This window comes from Macaca thibetana, chromosome 2 (assembly GCF_024542745.1).
Source record: "Macaca thibetana thibetana isolate TM-01 chromosome 2, ASM2454274v1, whole genome shotgun sequence".
NCBI classification, from domain to species: domain Eukaryota; kingdom Metazoa; phylum Chordata; class Mammalia; order Primates; family Cercopithecidae; genus Macaca; species Macaca thibetana.
The window spans coordinates 152,425,251-152,451,577 of record NC_065579.1 but is presented as its reverse complement, the minus strand read 5'-3'; the positions used below and the strand labels follow the sequence as shown (position 1 = coordinate 152,451,577).

Here is a 26,327-nt window from a genome sequence, read left to right as displayed (position 1 = left end):
GGGCAGAAACCCTCCTGATGCAAAGGGATGCTTTACGGCCCCTTCTCCCAGCCCAGTCTGTCTCTCTGAGTGTCCTCTCGATTCCAGGAGCCACCATCACACCTGGCCCTAGGCTGTGCTGCTCCCCTCTGTCTCAGAGGCTAGAGAGCATCAGAGTCCTTTCCGCTGGCTTCTGTGGCAGAGCAAAAACTGGGTGGCATTTTTAAAGGTGCTCCGCCAGTGTGAAAGAAACACAGTGAGGCTGCATGGGTTTAAATCTCAGCTGTACCATTTACTAGCTGGGCGGCCAAGGGCAAGTACTGTGACCTCTTTGAGACTCCATTCCTTCATCTGTAACATGGGGACAAATAATCTCACCCTGTCGTGAGCAGTAATAGTACGATTAATCATTTAGCTGGCTCTTACTCATGTTCTTTGATGGGCCAGGCATACAAAGTAAGTGAAAGTGGGTTACGGCAGGTGCTCTTCTTGGTTTCTGGAGTGAACCTTCAGTTACATGGAGGCTTGGAGGCTCCTCTTTTTAGATTGCTGACTAGTTCACCCACCTTATTCATAGACCTTATTCTGTGCTTAGCTGACAGAAATCTCCTCTCAGAGAATCCCCCCGGTAAATTCTTAGGTTCTTTCCTCTTCCATTCCCCTTTTTGCTCTCTCCCTCCAAAGGCAAGAGTTTTCACTTTACAGGCCCACTGGAGAAAGTTATGGCTTCTGGTTGTGGTTTGGGGTTCACTCATCTTCACAGTCAATGACATTGGAGAAACTGGCTTCGTAACCGAGCACACACCCTCACGCACACACATCATGGCTAGAGTGGAGAGAAATTCTTCATATGGGGCACTTGTACTTAATAAAAGAAAATCATATCAATCTTGTGTATTTTAGCATCCTATTACATCAGGGTCACTGATAAACTAAGTGTCCAGAGTGTTTTCTAGGATGGTATATGGTCTCCAAATTAACATTAGTGAAGTTTACTGGAAGGATTACTTCTGGGCCAGGCCAGGATTTTGAGGAGAGATGTGGTTGCTGTCACCACATCCTTGAAGGACTTTGGCAGAAGTGTCTTAGGCTTACTCTGGATAGCTTCAGAGGACAAAACCAGTATTGACAGAAGGAAGGTAAGGAGAAGCAGCTTCTAACCCAGGGGAAGAGAGAGTTTTCAAACTGAGAATTCAAAAATGATACTGATTCCTTGTCAGGGTCAGTGCTTCTCCCCACTGTGTGAATTACAGGGGCCATTTGTCCAAGATTCCTCAGAGCAATACTGATTTCATGTAATTATTTGAATATAATTTTATATTGAATTTATTTTATTGTGAGTATGACCATCTTTTCAAATGTATGAGATAGTTATTTCCAGTTCCATGTACTATCTGTACATTTCTTTTGCCCACTTTTAATTTGGGTCTTTGGCCTTTTTTCTTGTTTTTCTTATTAATTTGTAGAAGCTCTTTTTTACATAGAAAATTAATACTTTGTGACTAGTTGCAAATATTTTCAGTTGCTGAAAATACACAGTACGTGTTCCATGTAAGAGCTGAACGGCTGGTTCCTGATCGCTGCCTCCCTCCCTTCCAGCCAATAGATTTCAGAGTTTGGGCATTACCTATTGAGCCAAAGCTGACACCACAACAAGGGCAGAGCGTGGGAACAGAGTTCTCTGTCTGATTCCTGTGAACTTCCTCATACTAAATCACCAACAGCAACCTACTTATCATAGAATATGAGAATTGAACAAGTGTTGGCAAGGATGTGAAGAAATTGGAGCTCTTGTTCCAGTTGTCGATGGGAATGTAAAGTGATGTAGCTGCTGTGGAAAATAGTGTAGCAGTTCCTCAGAAAATTAAAAATAGAATGACCACATGATCTAGCAATTCCCCGTCTGGGTATATACCCAAAAGAACTGAAAGCAAAGTCTTAAAGAGATATTTGTACACCCTTGTTCATACCAGCATTATGCACAATAGCCAAAAGGTAGAAGCAACTCAAGTCTCCATCAACAGATGAATGGATGAACAAAATGTAGTATATACATACAGTGGAATACCATTTAGTCTTAGAAAGAAAGGAAATTCAAACACATGCTACAATGTGGATGGCCCTTGAATACGTTATGCTAAGTGAAATAAGCCAGTCACAAAAAGACAAATACTGTATGAATCTACTTATACCCCAAGCAGTCAAATTCATGGAAGCAGAAGGTGGAATGGTGGTTGCCAAGAGCTGAGAGGAGAGAATGAAGAGCTATTGCTTAATGGGTATAGAGGCTTAGTTTTGCAAGATGAAAGAGTTCTGAAGGTGGATGTAGTGATGACTGCACAACAGTGTGAATGTATTTCACACCACTGTACACTCAAAAGGTGAAGATGGCAAATTTTATGTATATCATACCACAACTAATAATGATTTCTAAAACTTATGAGATGTAATTTCACCCTTTCCTATTGCTAAAGATCACAAATTAGAAAACACCTTGGGAAAAGGTACATGAAAATAAGTACTCTTGTGTTGATCAGAGCATAAACATAGAATCTCAGGGGAGAACAATTTGCAACTATTCTTCGACCCTTTGGTCAAGCAATTCTACTTCCAGGAATGTAGCTTACTCCCACCTGTGTGATATGGCATATAATCAAGGTTTTCCATTGCAACAAAAGATTGGAAACGATGTTTGAGTATCCATCAGTAGTGGTCTGGAGAGATATATATATATATATAATTGTCATCCAATAGAATATAATAGACTAATATGCAGCTGTTAGCCTGAGGATACTCATTACATGCTGATACAGAATAATCTCCAAGGTAGTCATATGTGTGCAAAACTGTACACAGTATGCTACCATTTGTGCTTAAAAATAAAAAGAAAACAGAATATGGGTCAATGTTTTTGTTTAGTTTTGTCTAAAGTAACTTTAAGTAGAGGCAAGAAACTGGTAACAGGTAACGATGATCACCCTGTTACATCTATAGAAGAAAACTAGACAGCTAGGGGACAAGGCTGGGAGGGAGACTTGCTTTCCACTATTTATCACCTTTACCTTTCAAATTTAGTACCATCTACATTTAGTACCATGATCTATTCAAAAATATTTATTAAAAAAAGAAAAAGTATAGTCTAGAAGGAAGAAAAAAACATAACAGACACTTCTAGCCCAATGCTTTGCACTGGGTGCTATAAGAGCAGAGGAAAGAAACCCAGATGGCTTCTAGACAACACCGTCTGGGGAATACATTTCTGCTATTGGATCAAGAATAGTTGTACATTTTTTCCTGGAAAGAATTGCTTTGTTTTTCTCAACAGACCTACGAATTTAGTGGACAGACCTGTGAATTAATTCACTGGCTAGGTTTTCCTTTTTACATTGGCTGTTAAAAAACTATAAGCCAAACTTATGTCCCACTCAGTGCAAATTGGGCAGATTTTTAGGGCAAGCATTTAGCACTGGCCTTGTCCCTAGCTCTGTATTATACTCCTGTATTTGGTTTGCTTTTCCACCTGTTTCTTATGTTTGTCATCTTTCCTGTCTATGGCCGTACCATCCTGAATGTGTCTGATCACATCTAATGTTGGTCACCTCTCCTTATTCTTTGCTTCCTTATAGGCCACTAAGCAGCCTTCTTGGTGCTAGTTAGGGTAAGTGCGTGGGTGGTGAAGGAGGGAGGAGGGGAGGAAGAAAGAAGGTAGAGGTTATAAAGTAAAGCATATCCTTTTTCTTGGCTTCATCATGTAGATTAAGTGAATTGCTCTCAAAGCGTGGTCCTTGGGCCGGCAGCATTATCATCACCTTATGTTGTTAAACATAAAAATTATTGGGTTTCATCCCAACCTACTAAGCCAGACTTTCTGTGGATGAGGCCCAGGAAACTCTCCAGGTGATTTTTACTCACATTCAAGTTTGAGAACCACAGGAAAACAAAAGGAAGGCTGATTTCTAAGATTAAATACAATACTCTCCAATTGCCTCCATGGTGCCTGTTGTGTTGGTCAAGATAAATAATGCTAGCTACTGCAATAATCAATCTCCCAAATTTTATTTTTTGCCAATATCACAATCCAATGTAGATCAGTTGTGGGAGAGGTGTAAAGAGAGCTGCTTTACTAGTTTATTAAGCAAACCAGGTCCCTTCCATTGTAAGACTTTGCTATTTTCTAGGCCCTTGGACATTTCCTCTGGATCCCCTGCTGCTAAGAAGGCAGGAGAGAGAGGCGAGAGAGGAGATTTAGCAGCCAGATCTGGAAGAAACATCTTTTCTGCCCACAATTCCATTGGCTAGAAGGCAGTCTCATGGCCTATCTAACTGCAGGGGAGGCTGGGAAATGTGACCTATCTATGGAGCTAAGAGCAAAAGGAAATGGCTTTGATGAACCCCTGGCATTGTCTCTGCACACCCAAGAACCCAAGTGAATCCCAACCTCCACTTCTAGGTCATGTTTTGGTGAACATCGGTTTTCAGTTTCCTTTTCTAATCAAGTTTTACCTTTTCTTTTTTGACTCTAGCACTATGGGACTGAGTAACACTCTCTTTGTGATGGCCTTCCTGCTCTCTGGTAAGAACCTTTCAGCTTTGTTAAGTCCTGGAATCCTACTGTCTCCTGATGAGTCTGACCACTGCAAGCCCAGGCCTGAGACTTGGTGGGTTTTACTCACTTTCTACTGAGCGTTGTACAAGACCACATGCAAAAAAGACTTTCCTGGAGAAGAAGGAAGTGTTATGATTGAGAGCAGCTGATGGCAGGTAGCTGGGATGGAGCTCTCCTGCCATGTGCTTCTTCCGCCTCCGCAGTCTCACATCAGTGAGTCTAGATGCTCACAGTGGGGTAGCCTGGCCTATCCCATGGGGATAGGGGAAGGCTGCTGCACTGAGGCCCCTGAGACTTGACTCTTTTGCTCAACACATATTCTCTTCTGGTCTTTTCTGACCCTGTTTCTGTCTTTCTCAGGCTCCTAGGAAACAACTGATGGAATTCCAAAAGTCTCGCTTCATACAGAGCACTGGTTTTCATGTCCCTGCCTTCCCTACCCTCGCTCACTCCCTTCCCTACCCTCTCTCACTCCCTTCCCTATAGCCTATGCACATACATCATGGTTGCCACAGCTTCCTGACAACTATGGATCGTCAGCTAATTGTGTCAGCTGATTCACAGTGGAACCTAATGAAGCTGAAGCTTCAGAGCCCTCCATTTGCACAACCCTTTCTAAATCCCCCTCAAGACCCTGTGAAGGGCCCTCTAGCACTGTGGTCACATGTCTTATGCCTTGGTAAAATTTGAGTAAGATATTTTAACCACAATGAGTTATGACCACTGTCTCCTTCCTCTGCAACTTTTCCCTCCATGCCATTCTCCTCCTATCTGGTGGTGTTAGCAGTCAGGGGCATTTCGTATTTGAATTCTACATTCTTTTTCTTAACTATCCACCGCCTCCCCTCAAAATTTTAACAGCATCCAGCCTCACAAAACTCAGATCTTCCCTGTTTACTGTTCCACTTTGAGTTTCAGTTTCTTCATCTGTAAACAGGGGTTGGCTGCGGTCCCTGCCATGTATCCTGTGACTCAGTGTCTTGTAGTTACTCCTGGCCCACCTCTTCCTGCTGCTCCTTCTCTCCACCTGCAGGTCTGAGAGGGAAGCCACCCCACTAAGACAGGGAGGTGAACTGAGCCTGAAGTTTGGCTACAGCACCCACAGGCCACCAGCCATGAGTTCACCTCCTCAAGATAACCACACACCATGCCCTTGGCCACTGTTCCCATGTCTGCTGTGGGTGATGAGGAGTCAGGGAACTACAAAGAGATGGTCCCTCAGATCCATGCTCGCTGGAATAAGCCTTTTGGGATTTCTGTTTTCTGCTTAGCTTGTGGAGTCCTTGAGTGTGAGGTCTGTAGATGTGCCAGCTGTTCACTGACTTAGGTAACAACAGCCGCTTCCAACCCCCAGGGTCCATGACCTGCTACCTTAGCTCCTGGGGAGGTGGGAGGTATGCGTGTGTCAGAGAGCAAGGCAAGAAGACAAGACTGTAGAGAACATTATCCAATAAGATTCCCTTCTCATCCAACTTCTTATTTATTTATTTATTTATTATTTTTTTGAGACAGCATCTCTCTCTGTCACCCAGGCTGGAGTACAGTGGCACAGTCACAGCTTACTGTGGCCTCGATTATCTGGGCTCCAGCAATTATCCCACCTCAGCCTCCCCAAGTGCTAGAATTATATGCATCAGCCACCGCACATGACTTATTTTATTTATTTGACAAATGCATATATACACAAAGTCATGAATCATTTAACAACAGGGGTACATGCTGAGAAACACATTGTTAGGCGATTTTGTCATAGTGTAATCATCATAGAGTGTCCTTACACAAAACTAGATAGCATAGCCTGCTCCATACCTAGGCCACCTGGCACAGCCTATTGCTCCTAGACTACAAGCCTGCACAGCATGTTGCTGTGCTGAATACTGTAGGCGGCTATAACACAATGGTAAGTTTTTGTGTATCTGAACATATCTAAGCATAGAAAAGATACAGTAAAAATATGGTGTTATAATCTTATGGGACCATCATTGTATATGACTAAAATGTGGCTGTGCAGTACATGACTGTATATATATACATATATACCCCTTACTTTGTGCCTGGTACTGTTCTAAGTACCTCATAAATATTAACTTGTTTAAGCCTCACAATAACTTTCTGCTTTAGATCTTGTTATTATTTCCCATTTTAAAATGTGGACACTAAAGACCAGAGAGGTGAAGTAGTTTACCCAAGATCGATATAGCTACTAAGTGGCAGAGCTTGGATTCACACACAGCAATGTAGATTTCGCATTTGTTCACTTGACTCTTACCCTAACTCTCATGGTAAACCATGAATAAGTGGTAAGACTTCTTCCATGGGGCCTGAACAGCTTTGGTGGATAACACAGCTTCCACCTCATCCATGTTCATCCAGTGCATCCTCCCCATCACCTGCAGCTGACACCTCAGTTGACCCAAGAGCTTGGGCCCAAGCCCTTCTCATCAAAGTGACCAGCCCAGCTCTTAAGATCTGGGAGAGAAGGAAGAAAAATGTCCTGGAAACACATTTCCAGAAAACACTAAACTGGAACACCATCTCCCACCAACTTTTCTGACTCTGCACACTGAAAGTGAGAAAGTAAAGCCAAGACACTCTATGAAAACTGAGTTCAGCTGTCACTTTTGCCCTTGACTTGCTGTTGACACTTCTTAGAAATTTCTTAGCTCCTGAGAAAAGAGTTATCAATATTGAAAACAACAACTTCAAATGGTAACCGTTTAAGTTTTATGGTGGTGAGAGAATAAGTGACTATATTTTTGGCAGTGCAAATTTAAAGAAATAATGGAAAGCCCATGACATCAGATTAGAAAATAACATTGCCAATTAATTCACACACGATGAAAAGCAACAACAAATCTGATTCTATTCTTCTTTAAAAAAAGGAAAAATTCCATTTGAATTCTATCTGCCTTTCTTCTCAGGGCACACCACCTCTGCTTACTGGGCTGGTGAACAGTGACCTAGCCACAGGGCAGGCATCCAAAGGGAGAAAGGAGATGCAATTGGCCCAAATAATCCACCCCCAAAATGTAGAGCTGAATAATTCATTTCATGTCATAGAAACAGCAATACAGTGAGGCAATTCTGTTTCACTTTTCGTTCCCTTATATGTTGTGTCCTCTGTCATGGAAATTTGACACAGTAGTATTTGCCACCCCTGCTCTTGAGGGTAAAATTGGATGGGAGTTTTAAGACTGAAATGGGCACCCGTGGCCTTGCAGAATTAAGTTACAGTTTGTGCCCTGTATTTATAAAGCGAAAGGAATTTCTAGTGCCACTTGCAGAGGCACCTCTAACTTTCAAGCTCTGTTTGCCACTGTCCTGGCACCTGCATCACACTGTTAGGCTGGAGCCAGAGAGGTTTTCGAAAAATCAGTAGCTCCCACATCAGAAGGAAGTATCTTTCCAGTTTGAGTTTTGGTAGCTGCTCTCTTTTGGTCTGAGGATTCTCTGGGTCCTAGGGCTTCTCACTTCTCTTGAACAATACCTCTAGTTAATTTCATGTACCTGGAGTGGTAGTTGGAATATTTCTTCACTTTAAGATTTTTTTTTTTTTTTTTTTTTTGAGACAGAGTCTCACTCTGTCACCCAGGCTGAAGTGCAATGGCATGATCTTAACTCATGGCAACCTCCACCTCCCGGGTTCAAGCAATTCTCTTGCCTCAGCCTCCCAAGTAGCTGGGATTACAGACACCTACCACACCCAGCTAAGTGTTGTATTTTTAGAAGAGATGGGATTTCACCATGTTGGCCATGCTAGTCTCGAACTCCTGACCTCAGGTGATCTGCCCAACTCGGCCTCCCCAAAGTGCTGGGATTATAGGCGTGAGCCACAGTGCCCAGCCCACTTTAAGATTTACGCAAGATTGGCTCAAACCCTTATTCCTGTGGAAAGGTCCACTGTTTTCCTCCCAGATTTTTGCAGATATCTGCGTGGATGGTTACTTTTGACTCCCATTTCCTGCTGTTGTTGATAGCCCTCATTAAAACCATCACCTGGAGGTGAACAGACAGCTGAGACCTATCATTCCCAAAGAATTGTCATGGAGCCTAATAGTTCTATTGGATTCACCCCCTTATGTTAAGCCACCATTTCAGTGTTTTTAAAAATAGATGTATGTTGTTTAGTAGGGAGTATCTTACCCTCAAATTAGTTGATTGTTTCAGTAGGGCTTTTAGTGGGTTCCAGAGAAAATGAGCAATCAGAGAAGTTGATTTAGTGAAAGACAATCACTGAATAGGATGTGTATAGGGTTGTTTGGGAGCAAGAGTGAAATTGGTATGGAACAGAGAGGCTCCCAAGGCAAGTAGACATTTTTTTTTGGAAGGAGCAAGTGTTTGAGAGTCTGTGGCTTATTTTTCCTTTATGAGAGGGGAGTTTTAACACCATTTCCAAAATATGTAACCTGGTATTTTGTCCCCAGAAGTCCTGTTGACATGTATGGAAGCAAAAAACTCTGTCACTCCGGCTAGAGGAGTGCAGTGGTGCCATCAAAGCTTACTGCAGCCTCTAATTCCCAGGCTCAAGAGATGTTTCTGCCTCAGCCACTGGAATAGCTGGGACTGTAAGTGCATGCCACCATGCCTGGCTAGTTTTTTTTGTTTGTTTGTTTTTGTTTTTAGAGACGGGATCTCGTTTTGTTGCCCAGGATGGTCTTGAACCTTTTTAAAGTGATTATCTCATCTCAGCTTCTTAAACTCCTGGGATTATAGGCATGGCCTATTTTTATGTTTTATAATGTTTTGTACTTTTTGATGTTACTTCAAATATCTTTTTAAGTATCCTAAATATACTTATTTAAAAACTTTTTTGAGCAAATTTATCTATAAATTATTGATTTTATGTTGACAGACATTGTTCTCTATCATTAATAATGTTAAAAATAAATAAACAAAAACAAGTAACTCAATTAATGCTTACCACAGGCCAGTATTTGCTCCAGTGCTAACTCGAATATTCATTTCTTTAATCCTCACAACAAACCTATGAGGTAGGTGCCATTATTGTTCCTGTTTTTCACAAGAGGAAATTGAGACACTGGGGAGTTAAGTAATTTGCCTATAGTAACACAGGCAGTGAGTAGTTGAGCTGAGATTGAACTCACACTGTCCAGAATCCATACTCTTAGTTATAATAGTGTACTGCCCTATAGCTTTCTGTTTCACAGCTACATGGCATTACTTTATATGGATGCATCATTATTTGTTAAACCATTTAACTTATTTCCAGTGTATTGTTCTTATAAACAATGAATATCTGTATACCTCTAATTTCGTGCACATGTATCTTTTGTAGAATGAATTCCTAAGAAACGGAATTGCTAAGTCAATGCTTAAGCCCATAATTAATTTTCTTACATATTACCAACTGTCCTCCAAAAAGGTTGTACCAGTTTAGAATTTCACCAGCAGTACATGACAGGACCCATTTTCCTAACACTCTCACGGACACTGGGTATTACCAGGATGATTTTTAATATGTGCCAATCAGATGGGCAAAAAGAATGGTTTCTCACTGAGGTTTAAATTGCATTTCCCTAGTTCTCAGTGTGAGGGGAAGGGATCTGGTATAATTTTCAGTTTGGTGGGAAGGCATCAGAGGCTTCCGAACAGGAGGATTATGTGATTGGAGCTGTATTTTTAAGGGATCATTTTGGCTTGAGAAACTAGACTCCGGGACAAGGATGGAGCAGGCAGATGAGTTAGAAGACAATTACGTTGGTCTCCTCCACCCTTTTCTTAACATATTGGAGTTCAGCTCTGGCTGTAGTAGTTCTAGATGTCCTCAGACACACTTGTGTAGAGCTTCTGTTGGGTATTTTGGGTATACAGATGATCCATCTTGGTTACACAGATGATTTAGATGATTGTAGACATAAGAGGCTTGTCTGGGAACCATTCCCAGACAGGGAAGCATTCCCTGAGATAGAGGAGAGGAAGGCTGAAGGGGAGGAAGAGAGTACCTGTTGCGATCTAGATAGAGACATCCAGCAGGAAGTTGGATACAAGTATCTGAAACTCTAGTGAAAGTTATGTGTTGGCAATAAGCACCTGGGCGCTATTAGCTTGTACTTGACAGTTGAATCCATGGGGCTAGAGGAGAAAAACCAGGGTAAGTATGGAGAATAAGACCAAGAACATGCACTCAACGTTACTGAAATTAAAGAGTGATTTGAGAAAATTAATGAGGAAAACAGAGATTGGGAAAGAATAGAGCATTTCAATGAGGAGAGATGCCAACACTGTTACATTTGACACAGCGGTCAAATGAGTTGAGGTCTGAAAAGAGCTCAAGCCTTGGCCATGGTGTGAAGTCAGCAACAATCTTTGTCAGGGCATTTCAGTAGAGAGGTGGGGGTGGGAGCTTGGGAGTGAAGGCGGCAATTGCTGCTTACTCTTTCAGGGAGTTTGACTCCAAGGGAAAGAGAAACTAAAAGCAGCAGCGGTGGGTTTGTGTTTGAAGTAACGGTGGTGAACCAGGCAAACAGCCTGGAGGCCGAGTGAAGTGAGACTGGACACTGCAGATTTGGAATGTCACCAGTCTGCACTACTGAATAATTTCCTCTAGAACTGCTCAGTTGCCCAGTTGTAAGAACAGATATGTAGACCAAAAGTAGAGTGTCGCCAGGGTAAATTTTATAGAGACAAAGGGGTGTGTTTATTGAAGTTGTGGCAAGGAATAATTACAAAGATATACTATTGTTGCATTGTCCAATATAATAACCACTAGCCATATGTAACTACTTAAATTTCAATTAATTAAAATTAAATAAGATTAAAAATTCAGCTTCTCAGTCATACTAGCTACATATCAATTGCTCAATAGCCACAAGGGCTGGTGGTTATCATATTGTTCAGCACAGAGACAGAGCATTTCCATTATCACTAAGAGCTCTTGTGGAAAACACTGCACTACAGGGTCTGGATAAAGCTGAGGTGTTGATGAAGTTGAACAACAGATGTAGAAGGAGTAAGCAAGAGCAAAACCTGGATGAACAGCAGGTTGTGGACAGAGATTAGCATATTGAGATTAAGATTCTAGGGACTGAGCTGCTCCAGGTGAAAAGATTCAGGGTTATGTCATATGAGGGTGGAGGGCAGCTGCTGAAATAGTCTGTGGGTGAAGACCTGTGGAGTTGACAAGATCAAAGAAATTTGAGGCAAGTTTGTTAGACTCATTCATAAAGAAGTCACCCAAATTGTTAGCAAGACCTTGCATCTAATGCCAAAATCCTCACTGAGCAAGGTGGTAGTAATTTAGTAGCTAAAAGCAATGAGAGAGTCAGACACCTCAAAAGGGGAGGGTGTTGCTCAAAGGCCCCATGAAGTGTGATAAAACAAACAGTAGCTGGGGCAGGAGCAAGTGGCTTCCTTTGGGTGAAGCCAGATTTCACTGAAATAATAACCTCAGGGAAAACAGTCAATGAAGGGGTTAAAGTTGTAGGAAAGTTTCCTTGTAGTAATTAATGGAATGAGGCGTCCAAAGGGCCAAATAAAACTCTGGAGGAAGTTTAGTAAAAGAAGGAAACTTTTTTAGTACAGATAAGCATAGGAACATAAGAAGAGATAATTCTTAAATATATAAGGTATGCATTTGGGGATAGTAGCCAGGGAAGACTGAAGTCCCAGTGGGGTGAGAGACTTCGTAAGGTTAGCAAATTACAGTTTTTGAGTGGCATTCCAACAGTAGAGTATATTGCTCAGGAAGTCCTTAATTATCCTTTGAAACAAATTCCTTCAGCTGATTACGAAGGAATCTAGCTGGATTCTTGAGTTACTTGTTCCTGACATCATAGCAACCCGTAACTAGACTTCAACCATTCCTCTTACCCAAGTGCTGGGGAAGGGAGAGATTCTCAACGCTTACCCACCTATGGAGTCCCAGCAAGTCCAGTTGCTAGGTGGCTTGAGGTCTGGGGTCATAAAATGGAAGGCCTAATGCCATTTGGTGATCACAGACCTTGAGCCAAACTTTCCCCATTTAGTCAGAGAAAGGATTAGCATGCCTAACTGTGTGTGAGAGCATGGAAGCCAGTGGTTGGTGAAGTGCTATGGAGTATAAATTGCAAAATACTTTCAGTTCCACTCGGAATGGATTTCAGAATGATTTCCACCCCATGGGGAGGAGAGGGAGTCTGGGGAGGGATGGATGGAAAAAATTATTTCCTGTCATTTTCTGTGATCCACTCTGAAGACAGAGGCAGAGATTCTCTACAGCAGCTGCTCAAACTTTAGCTCTTGTTAAAATGGAGGTTCTGAATCAGTAGGTCTTGGGTGGGGCCAGAGATTCCGTGTTTCAGACCAGCCCACAGGTGATGTGAATGTCACTGGTCCGTACATCACGCTTTCAGTTGCTAGGTGAAGAAGAGAGCACTCGATGAGTGGAAGAGAAAGTCGTTGTAATCTTTGGGAAGAGGGGCTTGAGTCAGCGGAGTTAGACTGGTCTGTGAGTGAAGAGAATGGATGGGAAGGAAAGAAGATACTGTGAGGCTCTACTGAAAAAAAAAAAATGTAAATCAGGAAGACAGAAGCAGCTAAAGACGAAGTCATTTCCAGGCCCAGAAGGCACAACTAACAGCTGAGTAATAACATAACATTGACTGTTAACTGGCAGAATTTTTAACTGTGTGTTTGGTTTCTCCATCAGGTCATCTGTCAATTAACAGTCAATGTTATGATTTTAGAGTAAAACCAGTATTTTCCCAGAGACAGTGCTAAAAGCTTTTACAGTAGGTGGCACTCTTGCATTACATTAAGAGCTCAGCAAAGAAGACGCAGAAGCCTCAGGTTTGCCTTGTAAGGTGATTAATAAACACACTAAATCTTCCTTAGGTCTCCCTTTCACTGTCAGGGTACCCATATAGATTTTCCCTCCTCCCTCCAATACAGGTACGCATCCTCTATAGGTGGTGCATTTTATACCTCAAGTACTTCATGGAGTCCTAGTGAGTGTAATGCAATAGGCAGTGATTCACATTTGTGCAAACTCCCACTGATGCCTGCTGTCTGCTTCCCTTAGAGTTCAAGTCCATCACTAACCCCTTGATTATGTGTCCTCACTGGGCCATTCTGTACACAGTTTAGTTTGACAAGTGCATGTCACTGTTATTTGTCCCTCTTTCAAGAGAAAGCACATCAGTTTAATTACTCCCCCACTAAGAACTCTTCAAATGAGACTCCTCTTCTCTCTCTCATCAACCCATCTTCTCCCTTTCCTCCTCAGTGTCAACATCCCTTCACATAAATCCTGAATGATAAAATTTTATTTAGAACTTACACTAACTTCCTCTCCAAGGTGGCATCTAACTTAATATTAAGTAAGAAATAGCCTTCCCACTCTCCACCCCCATACTTCTCATCCACCACTGCTTACTTTTTTTTTTTTTTTTTTTTTTTTTTTTTGGCCAAGTCTCAAGTAATTCTGTAACCTAGAAAAGGTCCTACACAAACCCTGTGATCATTCACATTTAAGTAGTTGGTTGGCCCACATCCTTCCCACAAACCCCAAAGTGCCCTCAAGGACTAAAGCCTTTCTCTGAACTCTTCCAGACTGATCTCTATGGTTGTAAAATTGTCCAGGGTCAGTGCATCCTGGGAGCAGCAAGCTTGTGGTGCCTGGGGTTTCTCCAATACTCCCAAAGCACATCCTCACCTGCCCATCTATGATTCACTTCCAGCATTTCATTCATGTGCCTTAAAGGGTCATTGACCACCACAATCCCAAAGCAACCATCAAATGTGCCCAGTTCTCTTTCTGATCTCTGAAAGAGCTCAGAGAGGTCACTGAAAATAAAAGCCTTGGTTCACTTTTGAAGTCATTTCTAAAGCATTTGACATCCTTGGAAGTGCTGGCCATGGGAGCAGTAGTCATAGGGGAAGTTCTCTAAAGGGAGCTATTTGAATTTCAAAGATGTTACTCAATGTGATTCCCCAACTAATGAAGTATAATAAAGGGGGGCTATAATTTATTGCCATTATCAGCAACCTTTTCACCATAGCAGACCAAGGAATATGTGGATAGGGAGGGGAGGGGAAAGCTTTTGGTGATGGTATAGAAGTTATGGAACCTGTAACAGCTATGGTGATGAGAACTAAAATTCAGGTTATAGAAAGGTAACTGGTGGGTGAATGGGTTGTCTACCTCTGCTGGTTTTTCCCTGTCCTACGATTTAAATTCACAGAACCACAGTACTAGAAAGACCCTTAGAACATTTAGTCAACCACTTCATTAATCAGATGAGGAAGCTGAGGCTCATAAAGATTGTAGTTTGTACAAGGCCACACATTTAGTCAGCAGTGAAGCAAGGACAAAGGTCCTAATCTCCAGAGGCCAAGCATGTGTGCACAGTTCCAGAGCTTAATATCTAATTCTTCAGCATGATTACTGATAAGGTAGTATCTGGGTATTGTATAAAGAGAAATGGAGGTTTTCTTCCTCTTTCCTCGAATTTCTCCCTCCCTAATCCTTAACCTTCCTTTATAGGTGCTGCTCCCCTGAAGATTCAAGCTTATTTCAATGAGACTGCAGACCTGCCATGCCAGTTTGCAAACTCTCAAAACCGAAGCCTGAGTGAGCTAGTAGTATTTTGGCAGAACCAGGAAAACTTGGTTCTTAATGAGGTATACTTAGGCAAAGAGAAATTTGACAGCGTTCATTCCAAGTATATGGGCCGCACAAGTTTTGATCCGGAGAGTTGGACCCTGAGGCTTCACAACCTTCAGATCAAGGACAAGGGCTTGTATCAATGTATCATCCACCACAAAAGGCCCACAGGAATGATCCGCATCCACCAGATGAATTCTGAACTGTCAGTGCTTGGTATGTGGTCAATGGTGTGTGTTCAGATTCTTAGCTTTCTCAGATGAGACTGCAGATGAGTTAGAGAAACATTGGAGGAGGACTTGAGGGGCCCAGGGGAAAAAGGGGGTCTATAGAGAGAAGGCAGAGGACAGCCACTTCTGGGAAGTGCATTTGAAGGGTGTGTAGAGTCTGGGAGTAGGGAACTGAAAGTCTTTTGTACTTTTTATAGTCTGCTTCTGAAGGATCAGTAAAAATCTGCTTTGGGGAAAAAATAGAGCTAATTGAACAAAGATAATATGGCTAATTACCCATGGTAAAAACCATGGGTAATTTGGCCATTACAAAGTTTATATAACCGTAAAGGCCTCAGATGTCTCACAATTCATTTTTTCCTTGGGTCCAAGATTTTTCACCTACCAAATCTTTACCTGGAGCTCCTAGCAAAGGGGACAGCTGACACATTTGGGTTTTCCCTTCAGCCTCGTCTAGGTTGCTTATGAGTTGTTTGCAGCCACAACCATGAGCCTGGTAGACAGAAGGGGAAAAAGCCCAACAAACATAACCCACAAACTTACAAACCAGCTCCTCCACTACACCAGACCTCAGAAGGCCTAAATGTCACTACAGATATTTTTAAAACTATCACACAGTAAACTGTCTACTGATTTTATAGATCATGTATAGATTAGGTAACCGCCACAAGACATAGAGCATTTCTGTCACCCCAAAAATTTCCCTCAGGCTATCCCTTTATAGAGTCATACTCTGTCCGCACTCATAACCCTTGGTGGGCATCCTATAGTTTTGTCTTTTTGACAATGTCACATAAGTGGAGCCATACAGTATATAACCTTTTAAGACTGGCTTCTTGTGTTTAGCGTGCCTTTGAGATTCACCCAGGTTGTTGCACATATCAAGCTTGTCCCTTTTTATTGCTGAGTAGCATTTTATTGTTGATCCATTCAACTCAGCAAAAGACATTGGGTTGTTTCTGGTTTAGGGCTCTTATGAACAGAGCTGCTGTAAACATTCATGTACATGTTTTTGTGTGAACATAAGGTCTCAGTTCTCTAGAGGAAATACCCAGGTGTGGTATTACTGGATCCACGTTAATTTTTGATGAAACTTAGAAAGGCAGATCAATACCTATTCTAAAATCATAGAGTAAAACAGAAGCAAAAGTAAAAATAGAATGGACAGCTGCTCCCTTTGAACCCTGTGTGATTAAAACTAGGCTGCAGGGCTTTGGGAGCAGTTAACCAAGTGCTAAATCCGTGTTTTCAAAATGTGGCCAGGTACCACTGGAAATGTTTTTGGTGGGACACAGATAGACAAGCATTTTGAAAAGCCATGTTGTATTTGTTTTAATGTATATTAGAAAAACTCTAACTTATGCAACATGTGATTTCACAGATGTTGTTAATAAAGCTAAATAACAGTCTGGCAATTCACCTTCTACAGACCACATAAAGTCCAAGAAGAGTGCTCAAATAGTACACCGATACAGCAAAACTTATAAAGATGACACGCAAATGGCAGACCTTTTAGTCAGAATACACTAAATTATAAATTAGTTTGTAGAACCTGCAGACTACCTAGTAACTATAAAAGAACAAGAGATTTTTTTCTGACAGAAGGCACATGACACAGATCTAGGGGCTCCACGCCAGTGATCCTGAACAGCCAGAAAAGTGTGAATGGCAAACAAAGGCAAGAGAAACACTGTGTTTATTAAGATCATGTATTTTTCCCTAAAATAGCTGGATTTGGCCTTTATCTTAGAGTATGTTATGAAGACGCTTTGGTGCTCATGCCAAAAATCAGTGTTCTGAATTTCAAATTCCAAAATGCCCACCCACTCACTTACCACAATCCTGCTTGGGTTCCTGAAAGATATGACCCAGGGCGTCTCAGCACCATGAACTGTCAGTTCCTGGTGAGACTTCAGCTCAATCCCTTTCTGCTCTCTTAGTCTGGTGAGCTGGAATGTGTCCCATGGGACACCTGGGCCCTAGAGTCAGCCCACTTCTCCTTCCAAAGACTTTACTCCCTGGAAATAGTGGCTTCATTATAAATATTTGGGGACTCAATTACAGCCCTCCTATCACTTAGCACCCCCTTGATTTGGATAAGCAGGAAATAAGCATGGCCCCAAACTCTATTGTTGCAAAATAAACATGAAGTCATTATGTGGCACTCACCTTGGGCCAAGGGTCACATTTAGGCATCCCAGGTATGCCCCAGTGAGCCCCAGATCAAGCACCCAGTTATTTGCTATTCCCTCCTAGATGCATCTTAAGATTGACTTTTTGTATCTCTCTTGTGCTTTCAGCTAACTTCAGTCAACCTGAAATAGTCCCAATTTCTAATATAACAGAAAATATGTACATAAATTTGACCTGCTCATCTATACACGGTTACCCAGAACCTGAGAAGATGAGTGTTTTGCTAAGAACCAAGAATTCAACTATCGAGTATGATGGTGTTATGCAGAAATCTCAAGATAATGTCACAGAACTGTACGACGTTTCCATCAGCTTGTCTGTTTCATTCCCTGATGTTACGAGCAACATGACCATCTTCTGTGTTCTGGAAACTGACAAGACACAGCTTTTATCCTCACCTTTCTCTATAGGTAAAGATGTTTTCCAAGACTATTTCTTTCAGCAGGTATTATACACAAATGCTTAACGCAGATTATCCAACACCCCCGACTTGCTAGGAAACCTCCATCTGGGCCATGTTATGACGCTGTTAGGAAGGACCCAGATGGAGGGCTCCTGCTTCGCCTGAGTGATGCAGGGTCCAGGAGGCTATGAGCCTGTGCTGCACTTGAAGAAATAGGCTTTTAGCCCTGAAACTGACTCAGTCTCTTGGTTTACCTTTGGATGGAGGATTCTGAAGTTTTGATTAAAAAATGCAGGTTTCCTCCAGGCTAGAATTCTTTCTTTGATTAAAACACATACATGCGCTTGCACACACACACATCATGCATACACGCATACATACAAATGGTACTTATTGTGAGTGTAGAACCATTTGGGACATTATTGGTTGCAGGAGTGAAAACAAAAAGATATGACACCCCCTCTGCCCTTGAGGACCTTCCAATGGAATCATAACCCTGTAATGTGCACACACGAAAAACGAGATTTTTAAAAGGTCGAATTGGAATCTAAATTTCATTCCATGGAAATATAGGACTAGATTTAAAACAAAAGTGACTGGTAATGAGTTTTATGGGCATTCAGAGGTAAGCAAGATCCCTGAGGGTCAGGGAATGGTTCCTAAAGGAAGGGGTACCTTGTAACACGTAAAATAAATTATTGGGGTTAATACATGTGGTGAGGAGGGGAGGGCATTCTGGATGACAGGTTCCCAAAACTATGGTGACTTCCTTAGCAGAAAAAACTTGAGGCAGAATCTGGGCTCAGCAGGTGAGAGGACCACAATTGATCAGCTGTATCTGACATAAGGCAGGAGGTATGTCAAAGAAAGCCTTGGAGGCAGAAATGCTTGTGTGTTCAGAAGTATTCTTCAGGGACCAGTTCAGTGGAGGAAAGGACTGAAACTAAGCAGTAGGCACTAACAGGAGCCTGACATTTTAAAGTCCTGGTTTTACCCAGGAGGGCATGTGTCTATATTTGACTCCTCTTTTAAGGATCTGTAACTGCAAGATTCCCTCCTGGAATAAAGGTGGCCTGCACCTACCCTGTCCCATCACTGCCTGTGCTGACCTTGACCCCCCACATCTGCCTTCTTCTTTCCTTGACCCTTTCTCCAGCGATGACTCCTTGGCTTGCCCCCACCAGTGACATCCATCCAACTCCTTGCTCCATTCCCTGGCTTTGTCACCTCCTTTCTCCCAGTGTCTTGTTGTTCAGACATAACTTAGTCTGTGAACAGCCCCTGGGGTCAGTCCCCACGAACCAAGTTTACAACTGGGCCAATCTCATCTCCTACTACTGACTTCTTTCTACTCAGACACTTCAGCCTCTGAGAGTGCAGTAAATGGTGGAGCCACTCATCCTGTCCCAGTTGCTTCTCCTGTATCCTCTCTTGGCCAGATAGAAGCCTCTCCAAGCTATGCCTGGAGTTCAGTACCTCCTTCAATGCGTAATTAGTTTGACTGGTGGCTATCTTGTGGCCACCAACATCACTATATATGACATGCCCCAGAGCCCTCTGTTATGGCTCCCATAGTCTACAAATTAACAGGGACTTGCCACCAATATAACCTCATCATGGCTTACCTTCCTGCTGCTTCTCAACTACTGTTCTGCCAAAACTTCCACAGGTACCCCCATCTTCATAAATGTTTCAGCTCTCGCTGCCTCAGGAAGATGGGGCTTGCCTGTCTGGGTTTCCCATTCTATCACTTGATCAGAGATAGGTTAGACCCTGAATCAAGGGACCTTTTTTGCATATTAAAAGGTAGCAGCCTCCAAGTTAGTAAGTATAATCCCACACCCCCTTTACTGGGAGTGCCAAACTGGCTCAAGTGGGATAGACTGAGACAGACTCAAAAGGGGTTAAATATGGCCTCCAATGTCAACAACTCCTTAACATCTCAGACACAGGGCATGTGTCCACAAATTATAGCTAAGCTAATAGATCAGCTGGTCCTAGTTTTCCTGAAATTTGGAATTAGCTACCAGAACTGTTCCCAAAAATATCTTTAAAGTGGGCGACTCAGTTCTAAGTTTTCCCCACAAAGCCTGTTTTCCAACTCCCCAGAAACTTAGGAGTTCTCATGTAAGGAAGTAGGCCCTGAAGGTGTGAAGTTTCCTCAAGGCATGAAGAAACATCAAAGGATTTTTAGTAGATGAGATATGCTGAAAGCCATACAGAGGAAACCTGCTGTGATCTCAGTAGGAAAAAACTAAACAAACAAGCAAAGGAAAACTAGAGGTAGGGGCCTGTGTGGAGGCTGTTCCATTTGTCCAAGTGAGAGGTGTCTGGAGATTATAGTGGACAGAATCATCATTACAAGAGGAACTTCAGGGCCTGAGAACTGACTGCAGAGGCGGGTGGGGTAGCAGGCATGGCACAAATGACTGCACGTGCAGAGCCTCAGCACACACACCTCACCCAGATTCCAGGATCATGGGCCAGGCTGACCCTCTTCTTCCTGATCATGGTCGGTGTTATCCCCACCTCCAGGAAGGCAGGACACTCAGTCCAGGCATTTGGCCAGAGGCATGGGCTTGATTCTTAGGTCCCTGCTGAGGCCCTGAGACTGGGACTTTCTATGGCCTCCTATTGTGGATTTCAGGCTTCTCTGGCCTTAGAGCCCTAGGGAGAGCCTGGCAGGTAAACAAAGAGAAGAGCAGCTAGCAGAAACCCTTTGTAAATGACTCTCCTGGCTGATTGAAAATTTGTGGTCATTTGTAGAGCTTGAGGACCCTCAGCCTCCCCCAGACCACATCCCTTGGATTACAGCTGTACTTCCAACAGTTATTATATGTGTGATGGCTTTCTGTCTAATTCTATGGAAATGGAAGAAGAAGAAGCAGCCTCGCAACTCTTATAAATGTGGTGAGTCAGTCCTTGTCCTCCCCACAGACTGCCACTTTGCACCTACTTCCCAATCGGCTGGCTGCCTTCTGGAGCTTGTTGTCTGAGCCTAGACTGGCAAAAAGTCAGGAAGTTGTTGGGAAAAAAGGTTTTCCCTTGGAGTTTTGAGCCTATACAAACTGGCAGCAGCTGATAATGTTGCTCTTGGACTTCAAAGAAAGGCAACACTTCTAACCTCAGGTTTACAAATGTACTTCTGATTTCCAGGGAAAACTGATTACTTACTTTATCTACCTCACTTCCTGAGGTTACTGTGACATATACATAAAGTAAAATGGTGAAACCACTCTTAAATGTTAAAGGTTATGGACCTGGTTGTGTTCAAGCAGGGATATTTGCTAAATGACCACAAGAATCAGCTTCTCATCTCTAAAAAAATCTAGGTTTCTTATTAAATAAGTTAGATGAATTATTGCCCATTGACCTATAACAAACAATATTAACTTTTACTAATTTCTAAGTAATACATATCCATTATCATATATACCAAAAATAAAATCATCTATAATTCCAGTAGTAAGAAAAAATGATTACACAAACATTTTTGGTGCCTATCTTTAAGATTTTTCTATGTATCAATCTATGTTGTTTTCCATAATTAGGATTATCATAAGGGTTATTTTTCACAATTTGGATAATATATGTACTGTGTTCTAACTTTGTTATACTAAATGTAGCAAGACAATTTTCAATGCCATAAATATCATTCTACAGCATCATTTTAAACTGCTGCAAGATATTCCCTTATGTGGATACACCTTAATTTATTTATTTAACCAACCTCATTTTTTGGACACTTGAGTTAGTCCAATAGTTTTGTTATTATAAACATCCTCCCCACTGACTTCTGTTATAAAAATGTTTAATGAGGACAAAATGGTCCCTAACTTTGTGACAATGCCATGCCTTTTTGTAGTTTGGGCTGGTTCGAAGATAAGATTGGACTTTATCTCAGTAATTGCCTCCAGTAGTAATTAGTTTGGTGCTAATAATTAAGGTAACCTTCTTACTCACTTATGGTAGAAAGCACAAGATGAGTATTGCCTCTGGCCAGCATCTTGTTTTTCAGTATACTGATTTTAAAATCTATCTAGAAAATAGATGGATGACATTAGCAGTCATTCATTGCATCCTGCTGTACTTTAAAAATAAGAAATTGGGGAGCAATGATCAAATTTAAATAAATTAATACAAAGCATGTGGCAGAGCCATTCAAACTGCCAATGTATGGAGTGTGCTGAGAGATTTCTATGATATAAAAGTATAAAATTCATAGCACAGATGTAAAGACATATCATGCTTGTACAGGCTTTGACTTTTCAAGGTGAGAGTTTTGAGCTTCACTTTCTTTCAATCTCATTGCCATTTAGAATTAGTCAAATATGAAGAAGCGACTTACATCTTGGGAGTAAGCTGTTTCCTAAATTTTTCTTCACATTACAATGATCAGCTTACAAATGAAACAAAGAAGGGATAGAGAAAAAGATTAAGGATGTTTCTTCCCCCATGAGGCAATGAGAAAAAAATCAGGAGAGTAGATAGGGGAGATAAAGAAGATATGTGTGTTCACATGAAAGAAGTTAGAAGGTGGTTAAACAAGCTCTTTGGGTACAGATGAGATGGTCAGATTGGCACATATCTGACCCCCAAGAATGTAATGAAGAATATTGGTAAGAAAAAGTTATTTGTTCAGACAGTCATCCATGCCAGTGAGTTTGATCAAAGAGAGAAGCTTTGCTATCACTGTAGGGAGGGAGATGCAACAGGTATAACTATGCCATTAGAGATATGAGATATTTGTAAATTTGGATTCTGTAACTTCAGCAATATCTACCCTTGCTTTGTGGGTACTCCTGGCATTGGCTATGTGATAGGCAAAATAATGCCCCCCATAAGATGTCCATCTCCTATACTCCAGAACCTGTAATATGTTATCTTACATGGCAAAGGAACTTCACATAGGGGATTAAGGCACCAAGCTTGAGATGGTGAGATTAGCCTGGATTATCCAGGTGGGCCCAATGTAATCACATGAGTCAGAGAATCTTTCCTAAATGGGATAGAGAAATGAACTGGAAAAAGGAGGAGAGATCTGAAGCTTGAGAAGCTCAACCCAGCATTTCTAGCTCAACCCAGCATTTCTAGGAGGAAGCCATGACCCAAGGAATGTAGGTAGCTTCTAGAAGCTGGAAGTGGCTCTCAGTTGACAGCCAGCCATTAAGGAAATTAGGATCTCAGTTCTGCAATTATAAGGAGCTGAATTCTGCCAAGAGACCAATGTGGAAACAGCAGATCCCTCCACCGAGACACAAGCTTACTGATAACTGGTAGGAATTTCTCCAAAAGTGGAGCTTCCTCCTACTCCAGTGTTAATCCCTTTCTCGGAGGAGACAGCCCTCAAACTAACTTGGCACCAAAAGTCCTGTCCAATGTTTTCTCATTATAGATTTTCTATGCCTCAACTGTACATATTTACCCTGTTTAGGCTGTTTAAATGAATAAAAGGGAAATGCCATAGTTATTCTAGCCAGTTTCCAACCTCTTTTCTCTTTTTTTGTTTTGTCAAATAGGGCACATAAGGCATGAGAATTTGTAACTATGAATTACTGTCTTTTCCGAAACAGAAATCACCCTATCAGCTTACCCATTGGGAGAAAGACAAAAATGAACTGTTTCTGAAAACAGTTGTTTCATATATTTTGTCTGCTTTCTAGTTGTTTATGGAAAGAGGGCAATTCCTATAGCAGTTAATCTTTTGTTGGAGGAAGCAGAAGTCTATTTGATCAAACCCTGAAATTTTACTTCCTCATTTGGGTCTCGTGTGACTGAAATCTGTATATAATGCCCTAGCAACAGTTTTTACAACTTGCCTCTCTAGAACAAACCTAGGAGTCTCAGCTCTTTCAGGAATGATTTCTTAAAGGTACAGTGTCTTTTTCAAAACAAATTATTATTATTATTATTTATTCATTTTTTTGTGAGACAGAGCCTCATTCTGTCACCAGGCTAGAGTGCAGTGGCACGATCCCAGCTCACTGCAGCCTCTGCCTCCCAGGTTCAAGCGATTCTCCTGCCTCAGCCTCCCAAGTAGCTGGGACTACAGGTGTGTGCCACCACACCGAGCTAATTTTTGCATTTTTAGTAGAGACGGGGTTTCACCATGTTGGCTAGGATCGTCTTGATCCGTTTTTAACCAACATTTAAACAGAAATATTCACAGGCTTAAAAACTGAAAGTTAGTGATATCATCACATTTTCCCTTCAAAATGCTAAATTTGTAATCAAATTTAAAAGTTTAGAATCTACCTTTTAATTATCTGCTTTCATTTTTTTGATAGTGGCTCTTTTTGATATGATGACTATTTTGTCATGGGTATAAAAGGATAATTTATTTTGTGTTAGTCTGAAGACATCTGAAACACTGTATTCAACTATAAGTACCATTTTTTTACATTTATAATAAGATTATTTTTCAACATTTTTATTTCAATAGTTTTTTGGGAACTATTGAACTAAACTAAGTGATTTTTGGTTACATGGTTAAGTTATTTAGTGGTGATTTCTGAGATTTTGGTGCCACCCATCACCTGAGCAGTGTACACTGCACCAGTGTGTAGTTTTTTATCCCTCACCCCTCCCACTCTTTCCTCTGAGTCCCCAAAGTCCATTATATTATTCTTATGTCTTTGCATCCTCATAACTTAGCTCCCACTTACAAGTGAAAACATACAATGTTTGCTTTTCCATTCTTGAGTTACTTCACTTAGAATAATGGTCTCTGGTTCCATCCAAGTTGCTGCAAATGCCATTATTTTGTTTTGTTTTGTTTTGTTTTGTTTTTATGGCTGAGTAATATTCCATGAGTTATATATGCCACATTTTCTTTATCCACTCATTGGTTGATGGACATTTAGGTTGGTTCCTTATTTTTGGAATTGCAAATTGTGCTGCCATAAACATGCATGTGCATGTGTCTTTTTCATATAATGAATTCTTTTCCTTTGGGTAGATACCCAGTAGTAGGATTCCTGAATCAAATAGTAGAGTTCTACTTTTAGTTCTTTAAGGAATCTCCACACTGTTTTCCATAGTTTTTGTACTAGTTTACATTCCTACCAGCAGTGTAAACATGTTCCCTTTTCACCATATCCACGCCAACATCTATTATTTTTTATTTTTTAATAATGGCCATTCTTGCAGGAGTAAGGTGGTATCTCATGGTAGTTTTAATTTGCATTTCCCTGATAGTTAGTGATATTGAACTTTTCTTCATGTTTGTTGGCCATTTGTATATTTTCTTTTGAGAATTGTCTATTCATGTCCTTATAAACACCATTATTTTTAAGAAGAAACTTTACAAAAGTAAAACATAGATTTATAAAGCATCTGGGAGCTCAGTCAAATAAGAAATAGCTCAAGTAACTGAGGATGCTTCACCTGAAAGAAGGCCTAGAGAGAACAGAGATGCTGTCTTCAAATATCTGAAGAGCTGCCATAGGATGCAAAGATTGAACTTAATGGTATGACTCTGAAGGGTATCTCAATGAATGAAGGTTATGAGAGGGTGTAAGGAATTAAGAGAGACTTTTCTAACAATTAAAAGGTCTTTTAGGCCAGGAGTGATGGCTCACACCTGTAATCCTGGCACTTTCGGAGGCCGAGGCAGGCAGATCACCTTAGGTCAGGAGTTCGAGACCTGCCTGGCAAAACATGGTGAAACCCCATCTTTACTAAGCATACAAAAATTAGCTGGGTGTGGTGGTGGCCACCTGTAATCTCAGCTACTTGGGAGGCTGAGACAGGAGAATTGCTTGAACCTGGGAGGCAGAGGTTGCAGTGAGCCAAGATTGCACCACTGCACTCCAGCAGGGGTAACAGAAGAACCAGATTCCGTCTTAAAAAATATAAATAAATAAATAAATAGTCTTTAAAATTTTATAGAATAAATAGACTTCTGCTTCCTCCAACAAAAGATTAACTGCTATAAGAATTGCCCTCTTTCCATAAAAAACTAGAAAGCAGACAAAATATATGAAACAACTGTTTTCAGAAATCAGACGACAGAGAGCAGAAAACTGTAGTCCCTGAGTGAAGGAAAGAAAAAATGAGATAAGCCCTATGATTGCTCCAGTTTACTGCCTGGAGCCAGTGTCCAGGCTGCTCTGAAGGCAGGGGAGCCCTGATACTGAACTAGGAAAGACATTGCAAGAAAAGAAAACTACACACATCTCTTGTGAAATGCTTAACAAAATTAGCAACTAAAATCTAGTAGTATGTTAAAAGTATAATACCTCATGATCAAGTGGGGTTTATTCAAGAAACACAGGTAAGCTGAACATTCAAAAATCAGGCAATAATCTTTAC

The 26,327-nt window shown here is 41.4% G+C and overlaps 2 protein-coding genes across 4 annotated transcripts in view; both read left to right on the top strand.

Annotated features, from left to right (window-relative positions):
- FAM162A (family with sequence similarity 162 member A) overlaps positions 1–26,327 on the top strand; it is a 569,879-nt gene that overhangs the window by 242,727 nt on the left and 300,825 nt on the right. The window lies entirely within an intron of this gene.
- CD86 (CD86 molecule) overlaps positions 1–26,327 on the top strand; it is a 62,276-nt gene that overhangs the window by 28,911 nt on the left and 7,038 nt on the right. For all 3 annotated transcript variants that reach the window (XM_050781856.1, XM_050781858.1, XM_050781855.1), the window contains exons 2-5: positions 4,503–4,552; positions 15,069–15,404; positions 17,719–18,021; positions 20,781–20,924. In XM_050781856.1, coding sequence (XP_050637813.1) covers positions 4,503–4,552; positions 15,069–15,404; positions 17,719–18,021; positions 20,781–20,924 — 833 coding nt within the window. The remainder of the gene's footprint in view (positions 1–4,502; positions 4,553–15,068; positions 15,405–17,718; positions 18,022–20,780; positions 20,925–26,327) is intronic.